The sequence below is a fragment of the Micropterus dolomieu genome, linkage group LG03 (genome assembly GCF_021292245.1).
Source record: "Micropterus dolomieu isolate WLL.071019.BEF.003 ecotype Adirondacks linkage group LG03, ASM2129224v1, whole genome shotgun sequence".
In the NCBI taxonomy this organism is placed as follows: domain Eukaryota; kingdom Metazoa; phylum Chordata; class Actinopteri; order Centrarchiformes; family Centrarchidae; genus Micropterus; species Micropterus dolomieu.
This window is the reverse complement of record NC_060152.1, coordinates 7,541,414-7,558,217: the sequence shown is the minus strand read 5'-3', so window position 1 is coordinate 7,558,217 and position 16,804 is coordinate 7,541,414. Positions and strand designations below refer to the sequence as shown.

At 38.3% G+C, this 16,804-nt stretch overlaps 2 protein-coding genes across 3 annotated transcripts in view; one reads left to right on the top strand and one right to left on the bottom strand.

Moving 5' to 3' along the window:
• Positions 1 to 817, top strand: part of ntrk1 (neurotrophic tyrosine kinase, receptor, type 1) — a 35,202-nt gene extending 34,385 nt beyond the window's left edge. The window contains exon 17 of the mRNA XM_046045659.1: positions 548 to 817. Coding sequence (XP_045901615.1) covers positions 548 to 733 — 186 coding nt within the window. The 3' untranslated portion in view covers positions 734 to 817. The remainder of the gene's footprint in view (positions 1 to 547) is intronic.
• Positions 818 to 5,089: 4,272 nt separating this feature from the next.
• paqr6 (progestin and adipoQ receptor family member VI) overlaps positions 5,090 to 16,804 on the bottom strand; it is a 24,454-nt gene continuing 12,739 nt past the window's right edge. The window contains exons 1-7 of one of the 2 annotated variants that reach the window (XM_046045661.1): positions 16,638 to 16,661; positions 16,181 to 16,308; positions 15,362 to 15,567; positions 11,875 to 12,001; positions 10,570 to 10,666; positions 10,040 to 10,184; positions 5,090 to 8,608 (exon numbers count right to left, since the gene is read on the bottom strand). In XM_046045661.1, coding sequence (XP_045901617.1) covers positions 8,343 to 8,608; positions 10,040 to 10,184; positions 10,570 to 10,666; positions 11,875 to 12,001; positions 15,362 to 15,567; positions 16,181 to 16,227 — 888 coding nt within the window. In that variant the 5' untranslated portion in view covers positions 16,228 to 16,308; positions 16,638 to 16,661 and the 3' untranslated portion in view covers positions 5,090 to 8,342. Of the gene's footprint in view, positions 8,609 to 9,509; positions 9,886 to 10,039; positions 10,185 to 10,569; positions 10,667 to 11,874; positions 12,002 to 15,361; positions 15,568 to 16,180; positions 16,309 to 16,637; positions 16,662 to 16,804 lie in introns of those variants that run through there. The other variant, XM_046045660.1, reaches the window with a different exon arrangement.

The following is a 16,804-nucleotide window of genomic DNA, read 5'->3' as shown; positions in this document are numbered from 1 at the left end:
ATGCACCTTTGTATCCCGTCTTCTCTTGGTCCCTTATCAATTAATGTTAAACCAAATGTTAGGAACCTGGGTGTGTTCTTTCACACTAAACTCACTTTTGAGGAAAACAACAAGGTCATCCAGTCATGTTACTACCATCTAAGGAATATTGCTAGCATACAAGCTGTACTTTGCGTTTAGTGCTAATTAGCCAGTGCAAACTGAGATGATAAATATTGCATGTTAACATGCTGATCTTAGCATTTTGCCTCACAGAGCTGCTAGTGGGGCTGTAGACTTTCAGTCTTGTCTAAAATCTCAAGTAGGCTATCCACATTGGCCTCTAAACTAACTAGTATTGATCAGGCTCTACTTTTTTAATTTTATTTGGATGAACTGATTTAAATAAAGAGAAGTCAGTTTGTTGGCAAATTTGAAGTTAATCACCAGAGAGCTGAGGTCTCAGGTTGAACTGACACGATGTCTCTTGTTTGTCCTGGAGTAACTGAGAACAGATACACAATATATCCTGTTAATATATAATTCTTTGGAATTCCCATCCCAACAGGCAATCGAATGCATCACACAGGGACGGGAACTAGAAAGGCCACGCACTTGCCCCAAGGAGGTGTACCTGCTGATGCAGGGCTGCTGGCAGAGAGAGCCCCAGCAGAGGATGATCATCAAGGACATCCACAGCCGTCTGCTGGCCCTGGTCAAGAACCCCCCGGTTTACCTGGATATCCTGGGCTAAAGGGGCAGCGAGCCAACCAGGAAGTGGAGTTCAGAGGCTGGGGAAGTCGAGGTTTTGATTTGAGACCTAAAACCTGTTTCTTGAATCCAATTACTCTAATCAGGGGCTATTACTTTAAACAGGTTCCTCTTGGTTTAACTATGACCCAGTTCTCCCAGTTGCTGCTTTTCCAGCCTCAGTGCTTGATGGACTAAATGTCTGCAGCGACCTTTCCAGTTTTTCCTCATCCTGGCTTTACCCCCATCCCCCGTTTACTGCCCCGTCATTCTCTGGAAACCTGTCAAATGTTTACCAAAGTGTAATGTTTATCTGAAGTGAGTGCATGGACACCTTTTGAAGTAACTGTATACATCAGATGATGGCTTGTCGGGGAATTTTGGCTCTTAACTCCCTGCAAAGGTTTGTGAGCTGAGCTCACTCTACAACCAACACTTGTGTTGAAAGACAATTAGAAAATGAAACAGATGATTACAAGAGAGGGCACTCCACATCATGGGTCAAAAGTGAAACCAGTGAAAACCATTTTTTCGCAGACAGTTATTTGTACAGTAAAGTCACTGATTTTGGATACGTTTTGATATGGGAAGTTATTCAAAGACTTTCAGTAAATGTATATAAGATTTCAAAGTTGTACAATCAACACCTTTGAAAGCTTGTTTGTTTCTGATATGTCAAATCTAGTGTAAGATATGAGTATTTTTCAAAAACAAAAAGTCATATTAACAGTGAAAGTGTGTGTTTACAATTAATGTTGTCTGTTTTTCTGTCAAATATGAACAAAAAAATGCTTCCAGAGAACTCCTGTGGGCTGCCTGCGAGACTTCGGAGTGGCTTTTGTACAAATTAGCGATGTTCAACATGCTACTGTAGCGACCTTCAAAATCAAAGCACTGCAGTGAAATTCAGTATGGGGGCAAGATGGTGGGGAGGTGCCACACTGAGATGGTTTTAGAGGTAACAGATGGATTAAAGTGAGTGAAACTCCAGGAGAGGGACAGATGGCACTGAAACAGAAACTGGATGTGAGGCCACAACCATTGGGGGGTAAAAAAGTTGAAATTCAACCAAATTGAGCATTTAGCGGGTGAAAGAGTGTACAAACCATTGTGATGCCTATACTGTAAGTGTAAAATACTAAATGTACAGACTCTGTATTAATGTTTAAAACAAATATATCTCCAAGTATTGTTACTCCAGCACTTTGTATATCATCTACCCTTAAAAATAAACAAACTTAAAAAAATAAATGGCTGCAGCCTTCTATCTGTCTGACCCCTTCTCATCCCTGTAGTTCTTAATCTCTTAAGTGAATTTGGCAACATTTCTGGTTTGTGAACACACAAAAAAGTGACATGTTGCCCATAAATTTGGCAGCGAGAGAATGAGAGAATGCATGCAAGTGTCTGCGTCACACACAAATATAAAGACCTTTTCTCAGCAAATGTCTCACCTCTCCTGTCCCGTCATAAGGGGGATGTTGGTCTTTGGGATCTGTTACTCTTATCTCTGGCAGGTAGAATTAACACATTGCCCAAGATTTGTTCATTTAAAAACATGTTCATAAATGGCTGTTTTGCCTCTTTTGAGCAGATTGTTCAGAAATTCACCATTTCCAGGTCTCACTTCTTCAGATACTTTTCGCAGCTTCATATCTTCGAATCACTCAATTCCTTTCACAGCTCCCAGACACAGTCTTAGGCTCAATCACATCACATCATCCAGAAAGGGAAAGATAGGTCACATTCTGTATATTCTTTATTAATGAGAGAAAATATGACAAGTCCTAACTCCCTTAAAGGCCAGTGGGAGGTGGCTCTGGGTATAGAAATTTCAGAATCCATGTGGTCAAAGGTGATGCGGGTAATATATTCATCTTCAATATGAATGAATGAAACTGTATAACAGTATGTCACTTTTATACAGTTTAAGATTTTCCACCAACGGCACTGGACCAAAGTTAAACTATCCCTGTTCAGATCCAGTACTGTTAAAAGCAGAACCAAGAAGCCACTCTAATTCACATCTTTTGATATTATTGACAATATTTGATATGCTTACTTTACTGGACCCTTAACAACTTGTAATTTTTCACCCTTTAACTATTTTCTTTACATCATTAGTACATTTATGTTTATTTATTAATTTACTTATTTTCCTTGCATAGTTGAGCGCAGGAACATCCCTCTGCATCAGTCAATCCATCATTATCGTATGCTTCAGAGCGAACAATGATTTGGGCTGCCGCCTGTATTTAAAGTTAGACATCTTAACAAGGCTATTCAAGAGCCTTCTATTATTTTGACGAACTAATCAGCAACCTGCGACGTCTCCACGGGATGCTCAGCAGACGGTTATTGAAAAGGAATAATCAAGTTTCATATTGCCTTACCACCGGCCCTCTGGCAAACAAACACCCTCCAAAGCCAAACCCCTCTCTCTACCTCACACTACCAACCCCCCCTCCCCACCACCACCACTCTTCCTCTATCACTCTGTATGCAGAGCGTCTCCAGGGAGTGGTAATGGATTGTGAGTAATGCTATCGTCTCTTTCTTTCCCTCTACCTTCTCTGGTGTAGATGGGGGAGGGAGGGATGATGAAAACACTTGGAGGACTCGTGTCTGGTTTATTGTTTCTTCTAGTGTCTACAAGCAGATTCTGGCCAGATAGGATTAGTACACTCTGTAGTTTTTGTTCCCGTTATCCTTAAGGGCTTCATTTGTGGTTTTTAGAATTAACCTTTTTAATAAGCACTTGAGAGTCTCCAGCCTGGTTAGATATGGAGTATGACTATAATAAGAGCTGGAAATGAGGCCATTATTAATGTGGAACTCCTATTAGAGGTTTACAGGGGAAACTTCCTTTTTAATCTTCCACCTCATTGTGTAATGCATGTATACAGGACATTGATTTTTTTATGGTAATTATTTCTTCTATCATAATGGCAGAGCAGATTAATTTTGGTCTGTGCCCACTGCTAATAATGCATTACTCTGTATGCTTACTACTATCCATCCTTTAAGACATTAAAAACAATGATTGAGTAGGAAGAGAACTCCTGCACAAAATATTGAAACTATCAGTCAAATCAAAGCATTCACATCTATTAAACCTCAAAGAGAAAAGGAGTGACAATGAAAAAAAACTTGATTTGGAGGTCGCTGTTCAAATCAAATCTGCACTGTGTGTACTAGTTTAGTATAGTTGTGCCTAACATTTGTGCTAAAGTGTGTCTGCTGCCTGTAGCTGCAGTCCAAATGTTATACAAATTCTCACTTCAAAAAGATTATTATGACGAACTGCAGTACATTTTACATCTACATTTTACAAGGCTTCCTGCATCTTTAAATTTTAAGAGATCATTTCACACCAGGTAGGTTTGAAGAATGAAATTACGTTTTTCTGCAGTGATATGTTTTAACACAAGATATTGACCATCATTTCAAGGTGGTCTGAAACAAAAGCATCTTCACTGGAAACAAGTCAAAGAATCCCATACCAGTGGTTATCAGTTTAAGAAAAATCAGGTTTGAAGGCTGAGTATAGGACCACATTTCTTATTGGACTGACCATTTTTGCAGAGGGATTTTTCACCTGATGTCAAGCAGGACTTGAATTTACTAAAAATAAAGATTTGGGGATTCACGCACTGTTACAATACTGCATCTGAAGCCCATTTGTTTGGGCAAATAAAAGCTGATCAGCAAATAGGAGCGCCTCAACCTGAAGTATACACTCTTGTACTGGTCTGCCCTCTGCTGGTCTCTCACAAACACTGTTCAGACTCAGACTGATGTTAAAATGAAGGCTCTCCAATTGTCTGCCAACAATTATTATATTCAAATAATTTTTTTGTATTTTGCACAGTTGTAGATGATGAGTTGCATATCTTCATGTTATATGCATGTAGTAAAACAGTAGTGGTGCACTACTCCTTTGATAATCAAATAATTGTTAATTTATTCAAGCAATAATCCCAAACATTTGCTTTTTCCTTCCACTTAAACATCAGTGTGTGATGCTTTTCTTTGTCATACATGATTTAATATCTTTGGATTGTGAACTGTTAGTCAGAAAAAACAAGACATTTGCAGAGATCACCTTTGGGCTGTGGGAACTTTTTTGCCATTGTATAGACAAAACCATAAATTTACTATTTGATAATGAAAATAATTGTTAGCTGCAGCCCTATATAACAGTACAATATGCATATACTCTGTGTTCACACTTGTACTATATTATTAGTAAACTGAAATTAGGCTGACTATAATCTTAATTGGTGTTGATCACATGGTACAAATGTAAACTGGCATCCAGTCTGTTTTAAGACATTTGAAATTATTCCAGTGATAATTATTCCATTTATAAAAGGCTTGAATTTATTTCACAGGTCTAGTAGAACAAAGTAGCAAATTACAAATTATTCACAGCAAAGAACAAATAAGTATTTATACATTTTTAGAGTAGCTTGTTGTCAATGGACAAGGAACAAACAGAGCATTATATCAAAAGAAAGGTTGTATAAAACATTAAAAAAAGGCACCAATAACGCTTTCGAACCCTTTTTTTTTGACACAGAAAAATTCTTGTTGTATTAAATGGTTCATCCCACACTCATCTTTGCTCTCTATTTCACATTACCAAACATCCATCAGTACACTGTATTTTTTTTTGTCATTACACAAAAAGTTCACATTTCTTTCTGATAATTACAACCATCAGCATGTCCACTGAGGATCAAACGAACAAGGTTTACACGACAAATAGCCTTCAAAGCAACAGTGATCTGGTCTGGAGAATTTCTCGACTTGGCATTGATAATTTGGTCAAAGTAGGTGTAAAAATGCAATTCAGAAAAGCGTTACAAGCATCGATCTATTCAAGGTGGAAGCCTCGATGCTCAGCATCTCTCAGCTTTATAACTGTCAAGGTGCTGAAAACACTACAGACGCAGAGCGCCTGGGATTGAGTGAGATGACGGGAAAAAAAAAAAATTAAATAAATAGCAGCTCAGAAATAAATGAGTTCCAAACTAGTCTGGGTTCATAACAAAGAACCACATCAGAAGCCAGTAATGATGCAATTCCAGGAATCAACAGGGTCAAACTGAAGAACGCCGTTATGATGACTGTTAAGAAAATAAAAATGGGGTGGAGATAAAACACAGTCGGTAGATACATCATTGAGAGCAAATATTGCTCTGTTTTGTGCGCGACAAAGAAGGCGTTGTAATTTTCACCCTGCACGCTAACCTTGAAAACATCTTAAACAACTCCCCTGTTCTAAAAGAAAAGTGTGTGTGCGCATGTGTCAGTGTGTTTGTGTGAGCCCTTTGTGATACTACATATTCACTCTGCGTCTGACATTTCAACATCCACCATGGACCTGCAGCACACCTCATTCCCATAATATCACATACATTTTCCCCTCTTATCAAACTCTAGAACAACACAGCTAAAAGACATATGTGTGAGTGTGTGTGTGTGTGTTAGCCGCATGTCTCCAGTGGGTTGTGTGTACAAACTACTGGTGTTACAGGTGGAAATAAGTGTAAATTTGTGCCCTACATGCTTGAAAACTTGTTTTATACAGACCAGCCTTCCATGTGTTTGTCAAGTAAAATGAGGATTGGTGAAATCTGTACCTACGGTATGTTAGTGCTACAACTGAGATGTTAAAAACGTGTGACACCCTCTCTCATTAAAACCTATTAAACAATACTTCATTGCCAGTATCTGAACCATAGGCTGTACAGTACTGCTATAATAATATTATCAATGAATTATCCAATTTATGCATCGTATCAAGTCAAAGTTTCATTTCCTTAAAACAAGTGAAGAAACTGTTTATTTGATCCAGTTTTTTTATTTTTCCCAAATCTGGAATTTGTTATCGATGTATCTACCATTTTCTGCCTCAATTATTAGACTGTTTTCTCTCTAAAATTTAAAATAAATAATAAAACAAATAACGGGATAAATTCCCATCACAATTTACCAGAGTTCTGTCCAAGTAGCAGGCCAAAAACCTAAAGATATTTAATTTACAATGATATAAAACAGAGAAGCAGGAAAATATGCAAACTTAAGTCTGAAATCAGTAAATGGTTAACATTTTTGCCTGAAAAGTGACTCAAATCATTCTCAAAATACACTAAGATACTAAAAGACTTACGGCTAATTGTTAAACTAATCATTTCAGCTCCAATATGGAAGATCTTTATTTTAGAAAACTCTTGAAACAAGTTGACTAGTGTTGGAAACCCGCTGAAATAAAATCTGCACATTTTCCACTTGTTTTAAGAAAACAAAGCTATATACAGTCACAAACTACGTCATAAGAGGGTCTTTTTTAAAGTGTGAATCATTAGTTTACTCATCCTAATTCCTGTTTATGCACATAAACAAGTAATAAATACAATAACATTCTGTAAATATAAGATACATTCAATGACAAATGTACATTAACAGTCTCATGGGACAACAAGATAACCACAGTATGTATATAAGGAGTGTTACTGGTTTGTTACACTTTCTATGCACCAAAATACTGCAACTCCACAAGACTCCCATGTTGATGCTACCCCAAACTATGACTAAATTCACTTTTTCTCTCTCCATCTCTCTTAATTCCACTGATAATAGTTGACTGGACTGGAAATATGCAAATGCATAAAGGTGACTTCAAATTTTTTTTGATTGTGATTATTATAACTATTCTACATGATAAATGGTCAGAAAAGGATCTTATTATATGTGATAGAAGAACAAGAGGAAATTGTGCCATTTGCTAAGAACATCAAAATGGTTGAACACCTTCAGGGGGCATGAGGCCGCAATAGCGTTGCCATGAAAACGTACTGGTATAAAAATGGTACCTGTCTTTTAATCACAGCCCTGCTGTAAGATTTTATTTTTTCTGTTGAAGGCAGATCGTGGGGTTCATAATAATGCAGGCAATCAGAAAAAAAACCACACTGGCCTGCAAATCAATTCCAGTCTGTGCAGAGTGGAATCAATAGGTGGTTATACAGTATAAGAGCTGGCAACCCAATATGCATTATATTTTGTAGAGTTGAATGAGGGTTGTCTACACTGAAGACTGTTACAATTAAATAAATCCTTAATAAAGTTAAGGGCATGCAAATAGAAGCATCATCATTTCAAAATATGATCCCTGCAAACTGCAACATTTGAAGTTTCCAGTTTGAGATTTAAACTTTTCCTTGAAGTGATCTACTGTAAACACTGTAAATGAAGTGTCGTTCTACAATAAGGCACTGGTGCAGTATGCTTCCTTCAACCCAGAGCATTTTTAAATGCATATTGATGAACCTTAAAAATAAATTAAACAGACATTTGTACATGGTAGACAGATGTGCAGCCTCTAATATACAAGCTTAATAACACACGAACAAATGCTTCAGGTATATAACACTGTTAGAAATGCTTCAGCACTGAACATATCAAAATCTCTGAATGATAAAACTATTCGTGTTAAACTGTTACTAGTCATCTCAAACAGACACGGCTGAGACAGACAAATAGCCCAAACCTTTCCTTTGGAAAGTGAATCAGCCTTTTTGTGGCTGTTGGTGGAAAAAATGACGTTACTGCTCCTTGCGCTCGCACGTTGATGCGTGCATCTGGTTGGGGCTGTGGCAGGGTTTCCACAGCAGAGGGGCGCTGAATATGCCAATGATGCCCAGGTTAAGGACGAGACTGATGACCAGAACCCCAATGGTCTCCAAGAAGGAAGGCATTGCTCCGTGGGCCAAAAGCCATGCCCTTCTTGACGTCATGTCTGCTATCACACCCTCCATCTGGAAGTGGGTCCCCACCACGGCGCTGACATGGAAGAGCTGGTGGCTGTGGCCTGGGTGAGAAGGGAAGACATGTCAGCGTGACAGACGTGACAGACATGGCGGAATCCCTCAGCTCTACACTGCCAACTGGAGAACTCGGTTTATCAGTTAGAGATGAAACAATTATCATTTCGTCAATTAACAGAAAATGTATTAGCAACAATTTTGATAACTGATTTATAGTTTAAATCATTTATCCAGCAAAAATGATTAAATATTCTCTGGTTCCAGTTTCTCAAACATGAGGTTTGGTTGCTTTTCCTTTTCATATCTTGGACAAAACAACACATTTAAAGATGTCAGCTTGTAATAGGCATATTTCACTATTTTCTGATATTTTATAGCCTAAATAATTCATTTACTCAAAAGTTTGATTAATTGTTGTTTCAAATAATTATTCATTGCAGCCCCATTTACATCAGTTTTTGAACCAATAAATTGTTTGTATAAATGCCAAACATTACTTGATTTTGTGCTTTTTTAACAGTAAACTGAATCTCTTTAGGGTTTAGACTGTTAGTGAAATAAAACAAGCTACTTGAATACATCATAATAGACTGTGCTTAACTCATAAAAAATGACTTAAACAACAAAACAGTAGGGACACAGAATAGTCAGATCACCAACAGCATTAAAATATCACTAACAGATTACACCACAAATAATTGTATGTTCTGACAGATGTTATAATTTGTATTCATGATTAATAATTCATTCATTTGTTAAGGTATGGTTTTGTAAATCAAATGCAGCGTTACTGAGGTGTACAAACACAGACAGACACTAAAAAGATGAGCAGGAGAGATGTAAGTTTTTAATATTTGGTGTTAACTTCACTGTGGTTCAACTACTGCAACGACCGCTGCAAACATTTAGTGAACCACGTGTGCAAACATTTTTAGATTAAAAAAACGCAGCCTGTTTGAAACCTTACTAGGATAAACAACTGTTCATTGCATGAAAGTTTGTATAAGTTTCCACACTATCAAATCAAAAGCCTGTTTGATACAGAGCCATTGTTTTGTGAGAACTGTCCAGTAGTCAGTAGAGGAAACATTCAAGAACAGCCAAAGACAAAAGACAGCATATTTAAGTTACAGCCCCATGTGGAAGGTAAAACGTTGCTAATTTTAAGGCTGAGAGCAAATTGTTAACAGCACATGGCGTTCACTGTATAATTTTTCCTTTACTTGCCTGCTCTGTTTCAAACTTTTAATTCATAAAGTTACACTCAATCACACCTGGGAGCTGCCGAGTGAAAACGTCATCCATAACTTCAATGGAGCAACTGGGGATAAAGATAGGAATAGGGTGTGCCACACTCAGTCAGTTGGACTTCATTTTCCTTACTGGCATCAAGATTTGAAGTACTAATTTAGTGTATACTGTGCAAAGTCAAACAAGCCAGTTAAAACCTATATCAACATCCATGAAGGACATACCAAAGTAGTCAAAGCGCCCTGGGGCCAACCTCTCCGGGAGGTGGGCCGTAAACAGGAAACAGGTGAGGAAGGCAAAAAGGACATGGTAACAGTGACTGTACAAGGCGTCGGTCACGTTGCAGCTTCCCCCGCAGCAGAGAAGGATCTACACACAGAAAAACACACAGATTTTAAAATTAAATATATTTAGAAACCAACAGATTTATCTCAAGGCCCTTCAATTCAATTGTTTTATTGCCCAGCCCTAGCAATACATGAGTATTAGATGAAGAAAGGACATCAGCTTCTGGGTTAGTGAGCCAAAGTCCTGCTCAAAGTATTAAAGCCTTGCACAAATCAGCACTGAGCACTTACATAATAACACAAACACACAAAACATTTGCTAAATACAGTTGTTCATAGTGGAAATTAGGGGTTCATATTCAGTCAGAGAAGAACGCAAGTGAGCATATGGTTTATCCAAGAAGTTTTAATGAGTCTTATATAACAGACCTTAAACACAAACAGAAATGCCCAGTATTGACACTCACCCTGTAAAACAGAGGAACAGTGTCAAATATAAATGGAAGGACAAATGCTCCTGTCCTTAGAGCTTTACTTCTCTGTGGGAACTGCAGCTCCAGGAACCTGTGGGACAAACAGAAGGCAGTACTCATTAACATAATTGTTTTTCATATTACTCTTTGACAGTGGTTTTGCTGCCTTGATCTCATGAAAGGCACCATCACTGAGTTGTCACTACAGCCCCACGGATAAATCAAAGCGCCAATATTATCGGCCGATATGACCTAATTGCAGATAAGCTGGTATCTGTGTTTATAACAGCCGATAAATGACAATTAAAAAAGATGGATCCTTCCATCATGTTATGAGTGTTGTTGTTGCATAGTTTGTCCAGCAGAGGGCACCCTGCAACTCCCCTGAAGGCATCACACCTTTGAAACCCCACAAATCTCAACAAGACACAGCAATCAACTGACATAATCAGCTGTACTTTTGATCAAAGTACTATTTATAACAATAAAAAAGTTTATTTTTAAACTGCATTGTGGCATGTTATCTTGGTGAGGTCTCATAACTACACACAACAAATGGTAGGGATAAGCTTTGTTTATGTTATGCGTTTCAAGAAGGGGGAAAAAGAACATCGGATGATCTATCAGAATTATCAAAATCGTTATTGGTCTGAACAATCCCATATTATTTGGGCTCTACTTGTCAAAACCACTCAACAATGCAGGAGCAGACCACAGCATTATTCCATTTCACATAAGTTGTATACTTGAAAGAATATATTGATTTAAGGAAAAAACATTTCTTCAGAGATGCTATAAAATAAGTGAATGTTCAAATGCGCCAACTGAGGTCAGACTGATATATCACTTTACTGCAGATCAGTCAATAATGGCTTCATTTAAAGATTTAAAAGGCATAGTTGTGGTGGATCAACGTGTCTTTAAGAGCTGCGGAGCCTACAAGAATTTCATTTGTCTGGGTTTCAGTCGAGAGTGTATGTATCACATGATGGCATAAATGCTTTTCAGAGGTGTGTTTTTATCCGGGCAACAACACCACTCTGAGAGAAGCATTAAAACCTTGTATTTTCCAGGCAAAAAAGTCCCATTTTTATAGATCAAATGCTGTTGCAGAGAAGATATCTGCATTCAAGACCAAAGTAACTGTCCTGACATCTGTTTTCAATGCTTCAAACCTATAGACCTAATGTAAAGTAAACTAAACTCAGAAAAATTCCCACAAATCCAAAACCTTATATTTAAAAATGAATTGTATATTCTTGGCCAGAGACGAAGGGCATGTATGCAGCAGCCTCTTACCTGGAATAGCAGGACAGACTGGTACAGAACAGTGTGTTTCCAATGGCAATGGGGACAAAATGTTGATGGAGCCAGCTATTCACCCAGCTGTCTGGTATGACATAGTATCCGTAGCTTATAGCACAACCTGAACACAAACACAAGACATTAGAAAACCTGTTAATTGATTTGACCTAAGAGGTCAATGTAGTTCTAGGAGAGGTTTTTGTATAAACTTTTTGCTTCCTACTTCTCCTACTTGCTTTAAATTCACGTATAACTGATTATATATGCAGGTCTTTACATATATGATACATATAGAAATACGTACACACACACACACACACACACACACACACACACACACACACACACACACACACACACACACACACACAATCTAAAAAAGTTCCATTACATTCATTTTGTACAACTAATAGGCTATATCTAAAGTGTATTTGCAAGAAAGGCAGCACAATTATGTCACACAAAGCAACACAGAGCATACATGCAATGATGAAAAAGTGATGATGGAGTGGGGTGGGGAGGCATCATAACAGATGTAAATTAAAATGTTGATGTGGGGGAATTATGGGGAAAAGGCATGAAAGGCATTAAATATACATTTTAAAACACACCTACATGAAATCTATGCATCAACATATTCACACTTGCCCATTTGATAATTTAAAGCCATAAATTGTACATTTTTGTTCTGGTGGCAGTGAGACAATGCTCAAGCAGTCAGTCTGCTACAGTGACTTTCGGGATACAACCACTGGAGGTCACCAAAGTAGGAAAATGTCTAATTCTACACATTGTGCCTTTTCAATTTCTTAGTGTTTAAAATGATTTCACATGACTAATCTCTGTAGTTTTTAATTAAAAGCAAGAATCTTCCTAACTGAAAGCTTTTCAGTGTACTGGAGCAATTTAAATACTGGCAATCATAAGAAGCATCGTGTAGAGGTCATCTTCTACTGAACTGTGTGTTTCAATAGAAACCCTCCACCATCAAAGCTCAGCCTCTGACTGTAAAGTTTGTCCAATATTTGTTTGTCCTGCAGTGAGCCCCCCCCCCCCCCGTAGCTCTTATCTCTGAAACAGAAGTCTGAGCATTTTAAACTGGGCACATCTTGACACTAATAGGCTTTGTGGTAGATTAAGGATCAGTCTGCCGGGGACCACAATATTTGTGAAGGGATCTTAAGAGGTTCTTGTGACAATGTGCCTGCTGGCGGTGGGATGTAGTGAGGTGGCAAAGTGTTTACATTAAGTCCTGCCAAGCACCATCAAGAACTAACCCATTGTCCCTCCGTACTGACTGCCTTAAATAATAGGGTCCCAGAAAGTGCAATAATCTGATAAACATGCAATGTGTGTCCTGTAGTGGAGAGGACTGCTAGGACATCTGATACAGTCCTCAATTAGTGTTTGTTAATGTTTGACTGCTGGTCTGCATATATCTTATATATGGTACAGGGATCATTAAAACAACTATAAAGACGGAATTGTATAATCTGAAATGCAAACACAACTGTGCAACTGTGAACCTAGACAATAAATAAATTTGCCTTGCATGTATATTCTAGCCAGCAAAGAGGCAGCAGATGCTGCAGGAAAACATTTTCATGTGACCACTTGTAAAACAAGCTCTGAATTCATACATGACAGATATGTTGTTTGTTCATTCTTTGTTGAAATTGCTCTAAAGGCTGATGCAGAGTGACATGAAAATATTATTCATGGGAGAAATGGTAGTGAGGCCAAACAAACACTGCCCGGGGTGCAGATAAGCATGACACAAATTATTTCCCAGGAAGGAGGCAGAAAAGAGAGATCTGAGATGAAATGGAAATGACATGCCCTGATCATAGCCACATGATAAAAGGCAAACAGATGCATCCGTGCTTTGACTGTTCTGCTATGTTTTGCCAGGTAAACAATACATTATAGGAGGAGAAGAAAAGCTCCTAAAAAAATGTCACATCATCGTTCTTGGACAAAATCTTCAGTAGCCTACTACTACCTTCAAATAGGCAGCGGAGTGAAGAATGGGGTGAAACGCTACTTAGCTGCTAATAAGACACCAAACTCTTTTCAAAATAATAAAGACAAACAAGAAAGGACTACATTTCAGAGTGTTTGTTCTGCAGATAGAGTTCATAATTCTGATTTACACCCATATTTTTTTTATCCCTTTATAGTTTTTTTCATTTTATTCTAAATAAACACTGATGACTTTAAATTATGGCTAGGCAAGTTAACGCGTTAACCAATTAACGCCGACAATCATTTTATCTCACGTTAACGCAGCTTTTATTATTATCATTATTATTTTGAAAGTCCATTTCTCACTGCCTCTGAATACACATACAATCAAATCATGGGTCACAGGAGGGGTGGGATGTTGATCAGCCTGCAAATCACCCACCCACACAAGCAGCTTCGGCAGACTACGTTGGATGCAGTGTGTGGGAGAAGTAGATAAACACAAGCAAGACAAGAGAACAATTAAATGCCATAGCGAAGTGGATAGCTACACACTGCAGGCGTTCTATGGATAGTAGGCTAACCATGGCAATGGCTCCTGTGCACTACACAGCTGTAGCCTATTTAACTTAAGTTAAAATTACAGGCTACATAACTTTACCTGATAGGCCTTCATCTAGTTTTGCGGGGATGCTCTGCCATGTGAATTCCCTCTTGTCGATGTCCTATTTAGTAAACAGTAATAGAACTCTGGAAACTAACAAACAGCGTGGATCAGTCTCTCTTCCAATGATTTGTGCTGCATGTTCAGACAATTCAGCTTCGGCAGCGGGCGGCCGTGTGCGTGAGGCGAGCACAACCTCGACCACTTCACCTCTCTCTAACCGGGACACTTACTGAAAATAGACTGTTTTGCTGCTCCCTGATAAAAGAAAACAATTTCTGCTAATACCTGTTCAGAAAAAGCATAAAAAAAACTGGACTCTGATGGTAATTTGTTTTAACAAGCTAGATAAAAGGTAACGCCCTGGCAGTGGCAAATAGCTTTGGATTAATATTTGATTTGATTACATTAATGTTTAGGTTGAGATTTACAAGAAATATTTTATTGCTACTGTGTAAAGGGAATACTGCTGGTAAAAAGTACATTATTTTTTTTAAAGTGTTTGCAAACCACATGTTAAGGCATAGCAGAACATTTAAATTAAAAGTGCACAATACACAACTTTAGAATTCATTATTCAATTTTGCACGTAACAATGCAATTAATCGCAAGAAAATCATGCGATTAAAAATTTTAATCACTGCCCAGCACTACTTGAAATATGTACAAAGTAGCAAGGAGCACTTGTTCTAAGCGCCTTTCTCAAGAGCAACTCAACAACAATCGTTGAGAGAGCTCAGTTAATCACTCATTCACCTCTCTGAACATGTTCACATTCCCCGGAGTTCTGCAGGAAACCAAAATATCGGCACCAAACCTTTTAGGATTCCAGCGCCATGGCTGAAGTCTTACCCAGACTGTAGAGGCTGAGCGCTCCGTAGTCAAAGAAATAGCAGATGTGGCGGGACTCCGGGGACATGGTGCTGAAGGTGTGTGCACAGCTGGAGGTGAAGGGGTAAATGCAGATGAGCAGCATGTACACCAGCAAGGGCCAGGTGTAGCTGTCGGTCAGGAAGTTCAGAGTGGAGCAGAGGACGCAGAAGCGCCACAGGAAGTACCTGCAAATCACAATTTTGTCTTATTTCAGCATATCTTTAATAATCAAAACAGCTTCTCTCTGACTTCTACTGTCCCAAGCTTTTCAAGGCTGTTGTACTTGGACTTTTCTGACATCCTGGACTTGTCTCAGTCTTGTGTTTATTTTGATTCAAGCTTATCATATTTTTATGGATCCTGCCTGAACTTTTTCCCACCTATCTAAAATTCTTAATAGCATGTTTTATCCACCCGTTTATTTTCTCTCCAGCACTACTATTAATTTAACGGATTATATCTCAGATACTAAACAAAGATCATCATACTTCTACTGATCTTTCCAAAATCTGTCCTTTTTTCACAGCTGGAAAGTTAACTTGTGTTCATTTTACTGCTAGTTTTAGTCTTGGTCTTGAATTCAACAAGATTTCCTCTGGTCTCAGACACACCATAATCTTTGATAATACAAATACGTTCCATTGGACACAACAATGGCTGGTTATTGTCTCATATCAGATGTTATGGTGCAACAAAGTTAACACATTACAGAAGTGCACACACAAATAGACACATTAAATAAGCATGTGGCAAATAAAAAAAATAAAAAATCAATCATTTCCATGTTGTTGCACAAACCATGTTGGCAGGAAGTGGGTCCAGATGTTGATCGTCTCATTGTTCATCTGGAAGCTGCTGAGGACGCAGTCCAGTGCTGAGCTTCTCGGGTGACGGTATCCAGAGATGATGCTATCTTCCCTGAACACCTGAGGACCAATGAGACATCATAGATGAGCAATTACAGTAGGTACGGAAAGTATTCAGACCCCTTTAAATTTTTCACTCTTTGTTTCATTGCAGCCATTTTCCAAAAATCAAAAAAGTTCATTTTATTTCTCAGTAATGTACACTCAGCACCCCATCTTGACAGAAAAAAACAGAAATGTAGAAATTTTTGCTAATTTATTAAAAAAGAAAAACTGAAATATCACATGGTCATAAGTATTCAGACCCTTTGCTCAGTATTTAGTAGAAGCACCCTTTTGATCTAATACAGCCATGAGTCGTTTTGGGAAAGATGCAACAAGTTTTTCACATCTGGATTTGGGTATCCTCTGCCATTCGTCCTTGCAGATCCTCTCCAGTTCTGTCAGGTTGGATGGTAAACGTTGGTGGACAGCCATTTTCAGGTCTCTCCAGAGATGCTCACTTGGGTTTAAGTCAGGGCTCTGGCTGGGCCATTCAAGAACAGCCACGGAGTTG